At 54.5% G+C, this 12,323-nt stretch overlaps 1 protein-coding gene across 2 annotated transcripts in view; it reads right to left on the minus strand.

The window, feature by feature from the left end:
- Positions 1 to 1,462: 1,462 nt before the first annotated feature.
- Lamb3 (laminin subunit beta 3) overlaps positions 1,463 to 12,323 on the minus strand; it is a 51,321-nt gene continuing 40,460 nt past the window's right edge. For both annotated transcript variants that reach the window (XM_045146635.1, XM_004653228.2), the window contains 8 exons: positions 12,062 to 12,273; positions 11,662 to 11,856; positions 11,194 to 11,338; positions 8,301 to 8,508; positions 7,856 to 7,997; positions 7,321 to 7,497; positions 5,155 to 5,308; positions 1,463 to 1,971 (listed from right to left, as the gene is read on the minus strand). In XM_045146635.1, coding sequence (XP_045002570.1) covers positions 1,835 to 1,971; positions 5,155 to 5,308; positions 7,321 to 7,497; positions 7,856 to 7,997; positions 8,301 to 8,508; positions 11,194 to 11,338; positions 11,662 to 11,856; positions 12,062 to 12,273 — 1,370 coding nt within the window. In that variant the 3' untranslated portion in view covers positions 1,463 to 1,834. The remainder of the gene's footprint in view (positions 1,972 to 5,154; positions 5,309 to 7,320; positions 7,498 to 7,855; positions 7,998 to 8,300; positions 8,509 to 11,193; positions 11,339 to 11,661; positions 11,857 to 12,061; positions 12,274 to 12,323) is intronic.

Genomic DNA, 12,323 nt, shown 5'->3' on the forward strand with positions numbered 1-12,323 from the left:
ATTATCCAAGAAGCTCCTCTTTGGCAGCTGGCCAGACCTCCCTCTTTCAGCTCAGCTTTGAACCCACCATGGACACCTTGAGAAGCTGCACTGCCACCCGGCTGCTTCCGGCTGAAGCACGGCTCCAACTCAAGGGCTGTGCCAGCCACTACTGCTGCATACAGCTTGTACCGGACGTTCCACCATCACAGGCCTCAGAGAACTCCGCAAGCCAGGCAGGAAGCATGTCCCCTAGTGCCCAGAAGAAGGCAAATGATTGGGCTACAGTCCTTCACGCAAGTGTACAGGGTTGTTCAGTGACTGGTGCAAAATCCCTTGTCACATGTCCTTCTGGCCGTGTGTACATGTGTGTGCAGGTACATGTGTGTGGTGATCCGAGGAAAGCCTCAGGTGTCATGCTCAGGAAAGTCATTCCCCTCTTTTTGAGATAGGGCCTCATTAGCCTGGAGTTGACCAGTTAGACTAGGTGTATGTCCAATAAGCCCAAGCAATCCACCTGTCCCTGCCTCCCCGTCACTGGCATTATATGTTTACATGGTTCTGGGAATTGAACTCAGGTCTTCATGCTTAAAAGGCAAGCACTTGGCCAAATACACTGCTTCCTCATCCCAAGGAGTCATCTTTTCTTGCCTACCTCTGACCTTCATCATTCATATAGTGAGTGGCCCATGGCACATGAGGAGGAGATGGTAGAGGCAACAGCAGAAAGACAGCATCCACCCAATGCTGAAGGGACCAGAGACAGGACACACTATGGGTGAATGTCTAAATTAATCCAGAGAAAGCAAGAGCCAAGGGCAAGGGGAAAAAAGGGTTGGGCAGGTCCTGGCAGCTGAAGAGCTTTCCAATGCCCTGGGCCTGAGAGCTGTAAGTAGCTGCTGTAGACGTGAGTGTCCAACACCTGTGACCCTCCCAGGACTGGCAGACACTTCCTGCTGCTGCTACTGTTGGATGCTAGGCCCAGAGCTGGGGCTTGGGGGATTAAAACCCAGAGCAATAAACCTCCAGCCTGAGTGCTTAGACCCATGAGTCTCTGATTTCTGAAACCTCGAGCAGACTCACAGGGCTAAAGGCTATGAACCTCCAGGTCCTCCAGTCCAGGTCCTGGGCCTTGATTACTGATGGGCCTGGAGCTGCCAGCTCAAAAGGTTTCTCCTCGCCTGCTCACAGTTTTGGTCTGGGTGGAGCAGTGAGCCTGGCCACTGTGTCTCTTTCTCTGTGTTTCTATTGCCTCACTTGTAAATGAGACAGTGGGATGCTGTTCAGAGGTGGAAACTGCTCCTGTGTGTGGTAGGTGGACTCCAGTCCAGTGACAGAGGAACTGGTCTCCCTGAGGTCAGAGTAAGCAAACAGGACAACCCATGGGCCTGAGCTCCCAGGAGCCCCAAAAGAGAGGCAGAAAGGAGTAGCAAAGGCATACTCAATAGGGAGACAGACCATTTTCCCTCTTTGAGCTTCCATGTTCCTTTACAAAGACTTTAATTGGGTTTTGAGTTTACACATTGTTTTTTGTTCAGTTTCTATGCTGCTATGGGATCCAGTCACAATAAAGACAGAGGGCAAGGACACTGCCCAGTCAGACTCCAATGTTCTTGGCTGAAGAGCTCCTAGCTGTGAAGGTGTACCCCTGCACCCTCTCCTCCTCAAATGCAGCAGTCCCACATGCATAGGCTCCATGGCAGCCCAGGTACCCTAGTTGCTGTACACCTGCGGTGATCCAGCCTGTGCTGTGGGTAGGTGACATCAAACTCTCCTGGAGCCAGGAAACATTCTGCCCTAACATGCCCTTCCAAGACAGAAAGGACATGTGCATGGGCCAGGCCAGGGCTGGAGGTCATTTGCAGGTGGCATAATACAGCACGCGCCCATTGATGTGGCCACGGATCTCCTCGACGCGCTTCTCCAGCCCAATCAGGTCCGCAGAGCGCAGCACGATGGCCTGGCTCCCCCGCAGCAGCTCCGACTCCATGTCTGAGGCAGATGGAACAGCCGGGGGAGGAGGATGGTGAGGCACCCAAAGACTCAAAACCCTTTCTCTTCCCTATCCAGAGGCAGCAGGGATAGGAAAATCTCCCCATGTGGACAACCTCTGAGGATGGCACAGTCCACCTGGCCACATGCCTCTCCAATCCATCCCTCTCAGCAAAACCGGGTAGGCCCAGGACCAGGAGGCCTCCACTCCTAGCTCTCTCCTTCCCATGCCCCCTCTACAATGCTCCAAGGCCTCTTGGTGTCCCAGGTGATGAGGGCTGCTACTGCCCCCAAAATTAGCAGTCTGAGTGAGGCAAGCAGGCAGCTGATCTACTACCAATGACCTTCAAATGAGAACCTTGGAATAAAGCTGGCCCGGTGATTCAAACCCTTCACCATGGACCCTACCTAAAATCAATCCAGGCACATCCACTCTTCCCCTCTCCACCCTGCACATCCACGTACCACCTCTAGGAATGAAGGACCCCAAAGGGACTTGGCCAGCCTGTCCCCTAGTCAGGAGTCCACAGCCCAAACTTTGCCAGAAGTCAGGAGAGAGCAGACTGCCTTCCAAGGCTCCAACGACAGGCAGCTCTAGTTAATTCAAAAGTCATCTTGCCTGGGGAGATGGCTCAGTGGGTAAAATGCTTTCTATGCAAGCATAAGGACCTAAGTTCAGATCCCCAGAACCCATGTGAGAGCCAAGTGTGATGGTAGACATCTGTTAAGACAGAAACAGGCTTAACGGAGGCTAGTTGGCCAGCCAGTATAACCAAACCAGTGAGCTCTGGATTTAGCAAAAGACTCTGTCTTAAATTCTAAGTGGGGGGCTGGAGAGATGGCTTAGCGGTTAAGCGCTTGCCTTTGAAGCCTAAGGACCCCGGTTCGAGGCTTGGTTCCCCAGGTCCCACGTTAGCCAGATGCACAAGGGGGCGCACGCGTCTGGAGTTCGTTTGCAGAGGCTGGAAGCCCTGGCGCGCCCATTCTCTCTCTCTCCCTCTATCTGTCTTTCTCTGTGTGTCTGTCGCTCTCAAATAAATAAGTAAAAAATAAAAAATATTAAAATTCTAAGTGGGGAGTGATAGAGGCAGACACCCAACTATGGCCTTTGGCCTCCACACACATGCATGTGCATATATATACACATATACCAACACATACATATGCGCCCGCACACATATGAACACACATACACACACACACACACACACACACACACACACACACACACAACTTATGAAGCCAAAAAAATCTGACTTATCTTACTTCTACCCACACAACTGTCCCAGGCTATCTAGTGGGGGTAGGAATCTGCTCTGTTCCCACAGGGCAGTGCCACACATTTCTGTTATTTTCTCTATTCTTTGATTGGTACAGTTTCTGACCCATCCTTCCTTGCCCATCCTAGTCACTCCCTTTCTGATGGGTGCAGGCCTATCAAAACCTCTTCTGTAAATGCTGTGGTCCTCATTTGAACCCCAGTCCCATATCATCCCCACTGACACGCAGCCAGTGGACCCGCACATGGACCTCCAGGCTCACAGCAGCCCCTCCATCCCCAGCCTCCACCCAAAGGTCCCGGTGCAGGACCCCATGCCCTCCACTAACAGTGAATTCTTACAAGCAGCTGAACACTCATTCCAGGTCTGGCTACTGAGTCTTTCTCTTTAGGGGGGGGTCCAGACTGCACTGGGTGCCCCAGTGTTTTAATACCACCTGACTGTTGTCCAGTAGTTTAGCTACTTTCTGTTTAGTGGGGTCCAGGCCGCACTGGGTGCTCCTGCATTTTAATACCACCTGAGCTGTTGTCCGGTAGTTTAGCTACTTTCTGTTTAGTGACTCTTTTGGCAATAGCAGGACATTGCTGGCTTAGAACAACTCAAAACTCACAATTTTCAGGAGAGCAGCAACTCATATTTGCCTGCCACTGACCAGTTGTAAGGTGTTTCCAGCGACAGGAGCCCACGAAGCAGGGCCTGAGCTTTGGTTCAATGACTGAGGCCCAAAGAAGAGCACAAGTAACTTTCTCCTTATCTACTTCCATCAGGTTGGGGGATGTGTGTGTGCGTGTGTGTGTGTTGTGCACGCACATGTTCAGACACCTGTGCCGAGGCCAGTGGAGAACCTCGCCTGTCTGCCTTCACTCAGCTATGCGTTTCCTGGAGACAGAGCCTGGAGCTGCCCATTCTCAGTCAGCCTGGCTGATGAGGGAGCCACAGTGATTCCCGGATCTCTTCTTCTCACAGAACTGGGGTTGCAGGTGTGGATGGCCATGCCCAGCTGTTTATGTGGGTGTTGGGGATCAAACTCAGGCCTTCTCGGGACCTGGTGCTTACAGACAAGTGCTCTTACACACTAAGCCATCTCCCCAGCCCCACATTTTTATCTTCACACAGTTTTGACGGGCAAAGAAAAGCACTGCCCAGCCACCCGTTCTTGCCTCACCACTGAGTGGTAGGTGACCACGGCCTTGTATCTCTCTGCCCATTATGCCCACCAGCCCAACATCCTCTATAGTGTCTACCTGGCTACATAATGCAATTTTTGCCAACCATTTTTGCTGAAATTCAAAGAAACTGTGCTTGTGGCATTCACTGGATACATCAGCTCACTGACCCCACCATCACAGCCTAGAGATGGGCTGGTTGTTCTCATCATGTCCCCACCATGTCCCTTGAAGAGTTCCTCTGTGTGTCAGAGCCCACACTCCTCATCTGGGAACAGGAGCCTGCCACCAAGACCAAGCCATGTGGAGCCAGGCCAGGCTCCCTCAGCTCCTCTCCAACATCCTTTCCTGTTTGTTGAGTCACGTACCACCCTCCAAACATTCCTCTCCCATACCACCTCCCTCTCCTGCTGTCCTTCCTCATGCTCTAGCCTCTCCCAGGAACACACTTCCTCAGATCTTACCCTGTGTCCTTAAATAGCCTGGCATGCAGCTTAGATGGCGGGCAAATGGGATCACCTGGACTCCAGGCTTCTCAAGGGAAGGCCACATGTCTATCCGCCACACCTGTCTGTGCAGTCCCCAGTGCCCCATCTCATGCACTCAGTGTTTTGTAGATCCCAGGTCATCTCAGTCCCTCAGCATTGCTGACTTGGTTACAGCAATGGGCTTCTAGAGCCCCATCTGGGATCCACAGTCAGGATGTCTAGCAGCCTGCGCCCCTGAGCTGTCCTCACCTTTCATTCTGTCCATCATCTCCACAGTCTCTCCAAAAAGTTCTTCCGCCTCTGTTTTGACACTCAGGATCCGGCTGCCTTGCTGGCCCAGCGTGGGACTCTGGCGCAGCCGGTCCTTCAACTCCGCATACTTTTGCTTTATTCTCTCAAAGCCCTGGGAAAGACAGACCAGTCTCAGTGTCACCACAGCATCATCCAGAGTCCTAGAGGCCTTTGGCTAACTCAGCATCGCCCAAACCCCACGCAGCCTGCTAGTATTCCCCCAGGGGCTGGGCAAAAAGGAAGCCCAGACCAGAGATGACTCCGTGGATAAAGTGCCCACTGTTCAAGCTGCGCACCCAGGTTCAGCCCCAGGCATAAAGCCACAGCAAGGCTCCTGTGATTCAGCAGCTCCCCACGAGCTCGGGAGAATGGCTCGAAGCCTGTGGTGAGCACAGAAAAGAGCAGCAGAGTGAGGGCTGGAGAGATGGCTCAGCGGTTAAGGCACTTGCCTGCGAAACCAAGGGACCCAGGTTTGATTCCCCAAAACCTACGTAAGCCAGATGCACAAGGTAGAGCTCATTTGCAGTGGGTGAAAGCCCTGGTGCACCCATTCTCTCCCTCTCCCCCTCTCTCTCTCTCTCCCTCCCCCTCCCTCCCTCTCTCTCTCTCTCTCTCTCTCTCTCTCTCACCAATAAAAGTAAAATTAAAAGTTATAAAAAATAAAAATAAATAAAAAGAAGCCAGGCATGGTGGCTCACACCTTTAATCCCAGCACTCGGGAGACAGAGGTAGGAGGATTGCCATGGGTTTGAGGCCACCCTGAGACTCCATAGTGAGTTCCAGGTCAGCCTGGATTAGAGTGAGACCCTACTTTGAAAAACCAAAAAATAAAATGAAAAAATAAAAATAAGTAAAAGGAGAATTCAGAGCCAGAAACTCTGCCTCATTTAGGTGGAAAGCAAGGATGGAGCTGAGAGCTGTCCTCTGAACTCCGCAGCCACACTCAGACATGTGAGCATGCACACTCACAATAAGTAAATGCCACCCTCACGCCCCAAATGATGCAGTAAATTTAAGTTTTATACTTCCCTCCTCCATTCTGGCTCCTGGCATGCCCCGCTTCACTTCAAGCACAGTCCCAGGGACATAATACTAGATTCATCTTAAGGTGTGTTAGCAACTTGGTCACTATACCAGGACAGTACGTTGGGTGCCCTGGGGGAAGAGGGTGGTGCGCTTGGGGCACAGAGAATAGCTCTGTGATCTTCTCTGACCTAGTTCTGACGAGACAGCATCAGAGTATTTCTCAGCCATTGTGGTCTGGCCAGACTGAGGACGGAGGAGACAAGCTCTTGAGTAGGTAACGAGAGAGCTGCGAGGCTGGGCAGATTGTTCAGTGGGTAAAATCCTGGTTGTAAAACATCTCCTACAGACGCTCATGTTTGAACGCTTGGTCGCCAGTTGGCAGTGCCGTTTAGGAAGGCTGTGGGTCTCTGGGAAGTGGGGCGCCTTCCTAGAGGAAGTGGTTCATGGGGGAGGGCGGGCCTTGACCTCTCATAGCCAGGCCCCACTTCCTGCCTTTTCCCTGCTCCCTGACTGGATATAACGTGACCAGCCATCTGCTGGTCTTGCCGCCACGTCTTCCCCACCACAATGGACTCTATCCTTTTCAACAGTAAGCCACAATAAACCTTTCTCTTCTGTACACTGCTTTCTGTCAGGTATTTTGTCCCAAGTAAATAACGAATACACTGTGCAAGCACGAGAACTTGAGTTCAGGTCACCAGCACTTCAAGTCAATGCCGGCCGTGGGGTCCCAGCACCGGGGTGGAGAGATGGGAAACCCTAGCTAGCTAGTCTAACCGAATCCGTGAGCTATGGGCTCAGTGAGAGACCTTGACTCAAAATTAAGGTGGATAAATTCTGAGGACGAGCCCTAGTGTCAACTCTGGCATCCATACACACGTGCCTACATGCACACAAACACACACACACAAAGGAGAACCTTTGGCATGCGTCATCCTCAGTGTCCTGCCCCAGGTACCCCAGAGGCAGACATGGCATCCAGACACAGGCCTGCACTGCAGTCCACCACGAAGCCATGGCGGTTCTGTTCGCCTGTGAGCATTTGGGTCCATGGTCTCTCCTCTTCAGGAACCCCTCCCTGGCTACACCTCTCTGTACCTCTTGGGCACTCAGCGCCTGCTGGCTGGCACCCTCCGCGAGCTGCTGGGCCTGCGCTGCCTGAGCCTGCTCCTGCTGGGCCTGGCGGCGGAGCTCCTCCATCCGTGCCCAGAAGCCACTCAGCTGCTCCGTCATGCCTGTCACCAGTCTCTCTGCCGGCCTCAGGACCTGCTGAACCTTTGTGGGAAGAGGGAGGAGCTGGAGTTTGTAACGCGTCTCATAGGCAGCCTGGAGGCCTTCTGCTTCCTTCAGGTAGCAAAGTCCCTCTATGACACCCTCCCAAGCTCCCTCCTCTCCACTGACACCCAGTCCTCCTCCTCTTCCAGCTCTGCTGCCCCCTGCCCCTGCCACAGCTCAGAATCTATCCCATTCTTCTGCATCCCAGAGGCCCAAAGCCAGACTGAGACTTGGAACCCACCATCTCTAGATTTCGATCTTAGCCACCTGGGCTACATTTTGGCATCTTCCAGGCCTTGTAGCTAAATCTGTCTGCTCATTCCCAAATACGGGTCCTGGGGGAGCCACAGCACCTTACCTCAGCTACCCTGTCCTGGATGAGCTGAAGGGAGCGGCTGGTGCCTTGCATGGTGTCCTGAGCTTCCTGTAGGGCCACTGTACCCTGCTGAAGGTTCACAACCACATCCTCAACCTGCCCTTCCACTGCATGGGCTCGGCTTCTGAGTGAGGGAGGGAAGAGTGAGTGATACTTTGACTTCCACACCAGCCCCGGGGGGAGAGAAAGAACACCCTTCCCAGGTGGGAGAACACCCAGGGAACGTCATAGGCCTAATCCCTGCCAAGGCCCCAGCAGACATGCGGGTGTGAGTGTGAGGCTCAGCACTACCTCTGGGGTCATGTGCGTGTCCCCTGGCCACCCCTGCCACCGTAAGCCCACTCCTATATGCCAGTCCCCGCCACAGACTGGGGAGCAAACATGAGCAGCCCATACTCATCAGAAGCACCGGGGCCCTTGGCCATACCTGGCCTGCTCAGCCTCAGCCTGGAGCCTGCGGGCCCGCGCAATGTCCTGCCTGGTCTGGGCCAACACCAGGTCCACGCTGGGGAGCCTGGCCGCGATGGACTGGATCTCACTCATCTTGCTCAGTACTGTTGCCGAGTCTGTGGGCAGCCACAGGGCCAGCACCGCCTCACTGACCTCCTGGATGGTGGCTGCATCCGTATGAGGCTCTGGAAAACAGCCAGCCAAGCTATCCGCTGGGGGCCCTCTCACCTCCCCAAAGGTCAGCTCCAGGAAGGCACCTGCTGTGACTTCTTCACTGCGCTGTCCCAGAAGACCTGCCCTCCCAGCTGAGCCCGCACCCTTCCCTGGGAGCTTCCGGCCGCGGGATGGTTGCACTGCTCCCAGCGGCTGGGGGAGGGCGGGCACAGCTGTGGCAGCTAAGTGTCTTGTGTGGCAGGAAGCTGCGGGCTGGGAGAGGAGGTGGCACCAGGCAGCTGGTGCTCAACAATGCCTGCACTGTAGGCAGAATCAGCTCCCAGTCGGGAGAGCAGCCAGGTACTGGGGCTGCTTCCTTGGCAAGAAGAGCCCTTCCCCCACACGTCTCCTCAGGCCAGAGCACTCATTTTCACCAATGCAGAACAGGACTGTCACTCTTTGCTGGAGAGTCGCCTGCTCGGGCAGGTCACCCTTGATCATGGAATCTAGGACCAGCACTTGTGGCCCGCCCACTCCACCTCATCTTTCCAGCCTGGTGCACCGCCCGTGTGCCCACCTGGAAGGCACGGTCACCCTTCTGCCCCATGCCTGTCCGAAAGGCTCCCACCCCAGGTTTCCTGTTGTGGTACAGCAGCTTCTCTGGGCTCTTTCCTGCTCTGTGACAAGGGACAAGTCACCTCCATTTAAGCTGTGACATGGCGTCAAGGATTAGCAAGGGATTTTACCACACAACCAAGTCAGAGTTAAGTCAGGAGTCAGTCCAGAGAACATGCCTTCTGCCGCTCTCTCTGCTCTGCTTTTACAGATCTCACCAGGATGGAATGTTCTGGAAGGACACATCTACTTATCCAGATAGTTTTCCCTGCCCTAAACTCCTCTAGGGCCATAGGCTCTGCCTTGCTTCACAACCAGGGCATCTCCTCACCAGCTTGTGACCCAGATTACATCCCCATGCCCTTCTCATGCAGGTAGACAGATATTTCTAGAAGGTCAGAGAGGCCTGATCCTTCTGTGTCCCTTGTGCCTGCTTGCAGGAGCACACAACAAGGGTCCAAGGTGTAATTGTGGGAGTTAAAGTGGGCTCCCCAGGATCCTGCCCTCAAAAATGCTGCCTCTTCTCAAACCCAGAGTCCCTTCTGTCAACAGTAACTATCGCTGGCACTTCCTGCCACAGCTCTTGCAGACTGGAACCCATCAAGGTGGTGACTGCGAGAATTCTCTAGGGTCTCCTTCACAGGTGTCTCTCAGGCCCCACCCTTCCCTCTGCCCCTGGACCCATCACAGGCCTTGACCTGAGACCAGAAGTGGCCGAGAGGATGGAAGGGGTCTGGGAGTCCAGCCTGTTCACACACACACACACGTGCACGTGCGCACACACACACGTGCACGTGCGCACACACACACAGCCTGAGCTACACCCAGAAGGAGAGAAGCCCAACCCATTCGCAGCCTGAGTCCCAGGCCCTGCACAGGTTAATACAGGAGGAGTGCAGTGGCCACCAGCCTTAGCCTTGGGGCATCAGGGCTCCAGGAAAGCCTCTCTTCTGTGAGTCTGAGCCTCATGTCTTGTCTTCCCTTTGTCCTTGTATGCCAGGCACCGTCTCCCTGCAATTCATGACTGACTCTCCCAGTGGAGCCTCCTGGCCTGAAGCAAGTCATGTATGTCTCCTGCCTGGCTCCGGCCTGTCACCTGCACTGAGGAGGGCACTGTCAAACTTGGGGCAAAGCAGCACAGTTGTATCAGGAGGCACCTCTGCTGGTACAGCCAGCCCTCGCTTCCGATGAACTGAGCTGCCAACCAAGCAAAGTCCCTGGCAGGGACCTGAGTCAAATGATGTCAGCTCACACACCAGAGGCACCTTTCATTTGTCAGAGCAGCCCTTGCTTAGTCCTCAGAATAAACTGTGGGATGCTACCATCCCAGCTTGCAGGGTAAGGCAAGGCTGAGAGAAAAATAACCCACCCAAAACAACAGCCTCCTGAGGCCCATCTCATTCTCATCACAGGGGATCTGTCCGTCATTCACTCCTTCCCCTGGTGCTGGATGCTGAGGGTCTGGCCTCATGCCAGGTGGGGGTGATATAGCCACAAACAAGACAGCCACCCCTGCTCTCTTAGTGGGAAGATGCCAGGCACTTCCACAAATGGGCATGAGAGCCACTTCTGAGTGGAGGAATTAAAGTCAAAACACAGACAGAGTGGGGAGCTGGACGATGACCACAGACAGTGAGGGCAGAACAGTGTCTCTGGAAAGATGGTATTGAAACCTGACCTGGAAGTCAGGAAGCCATGGCCTGGAAGCTGTCAGGCAGGTAAGAGCAGGCACCAGTGCCCACAGCAGGCAAGGACATGATGAGCTCAAGGCCATCCAGTGAGTCCAGGTCATAGCCAAGGGACAGACAAGGGCCAGGAGAGGAGCTGGGTGTTCACCCAAGGACAGAGGAAGATGCTGAAGGGTTTTGAGCAAGCGTGGGTGGGACATGACCTGCCTTACAGGATTTTACACTGATGCTTAGGCTGTTGTATTGAAGATGGCTCACAGGGAGCAAGAGAGCAGAAACCAAGGTTCAAAGCAAGAGATGGAGGCTGGTGAGGCAATGGCAGGCATGGCAGGAATGAAAGCACGAGAGACAGTGGCTGCTGGACCCCACCTGAGGCGAGACAGGCAGCGCACCTGAGGGAGAAAGGCAGCGCACCTGTGAGGAAGCTGCGGACCTGCTGGGTGAGAAACCGTGTGCGCTTAATGTCCTCCTCCATCTGCAAGCGGCTGGCACTCACTTGAGTCTCCAGGCGCTGGGCATCCGACTGGACCTTCAGGGCGGCTTCCTCAGCGGCCCTGATCTGAGGACACATCGTATGGGTCAGAAAGGCCCAGTGTCCCCAAAGAGCCTCTCTACAGCTCCCAAGAATTCAGTGGAGTACCCTCTACCAGAAGACCCGGCTACCAGATGTTTCTCACCAACCCAGTTCAAAAATGAGGCAGACATTGGATTTTAAGAAAAAACCCAAAACGTCAACTGGAAAGTCTGCCTTGCACTTGCTGCGGAGCATTAGCTGGCAAGCCACCTGACATGGTTTGTCCTTTTCTGCACCCACAGTGTGCATCAACTGGAAAACGGGAAGTCTGAATTGCCAGCCTCCCTCCAGCACCTCGCTGGACCTACCATCTGCCGGGTCTGCTGGAGCTGTGAGTGGAAGCCCTGCAGTTGCTCAGCCACTTGCCCTGCCACGCGGAAGGCTCCTCCAGCCCTGGGGAGGGCACCCTTGCAGTGGGAGCCACAGGCCGTGCCATTGTGCGGGCACAGTTCTCCTGAGCATGCTCCTGGGGTACAGGCTGCCTGCCTGGAGCCACCACAGAGCTGTGGAGAGAAAGATTAAAGGTATTAAAAAAGAGTCATCCCACGTTAGGAAACAAACAGCCACACATCTCCATAGCAACCAGGCCCCAGAAATGTGTTTCCTTAGCAACCCCTAAGTACATAGGATGGGCATGGGGTCAGGAGGAGGGGGCATGTGGCTGCAGGGGCAGGGATGTCAGGAAGTGGGATTCCCATCCCAAGTAACCTTGTTGATGATGGGTGTCAGGTCAGGTAGGGAAGCCATCTCCAGGTGCAGGGTCGCCAGCTGAGGACCCCCGCCTCTGCTTGCCTGCATCTCTAGCTCCTCAGCCTCCCGGCGGCTGTCCCTGAGCCGGCTCAGCAGGCCGGAGCTGCCGGACACCTGCCGTGCAGCCTGGGAGGACCGCTCGAAGGCCATGGTCAGCATCCGGAACGCTCCTGGGGGCAGAGGAGAAGGCTTGGAGCTGGCACTGGAGGATTGGAGATGG

The sequence above is a fragment of the Jaculus jaculus genome, chromosome 1, assembly GCF_020740685.1.
Source record: "Jaculus jaculus isolate mJacJac1 chromosome 1, mJacJac1.mat.Y.cur, whole genome shotgun sequence".
Taxonomy (NCBI): Eukaryota; Metazoa; Chordata; class Mammalia; order Rodentia; family Dipodidae; genus Jaculus; species Jaculus jaculus.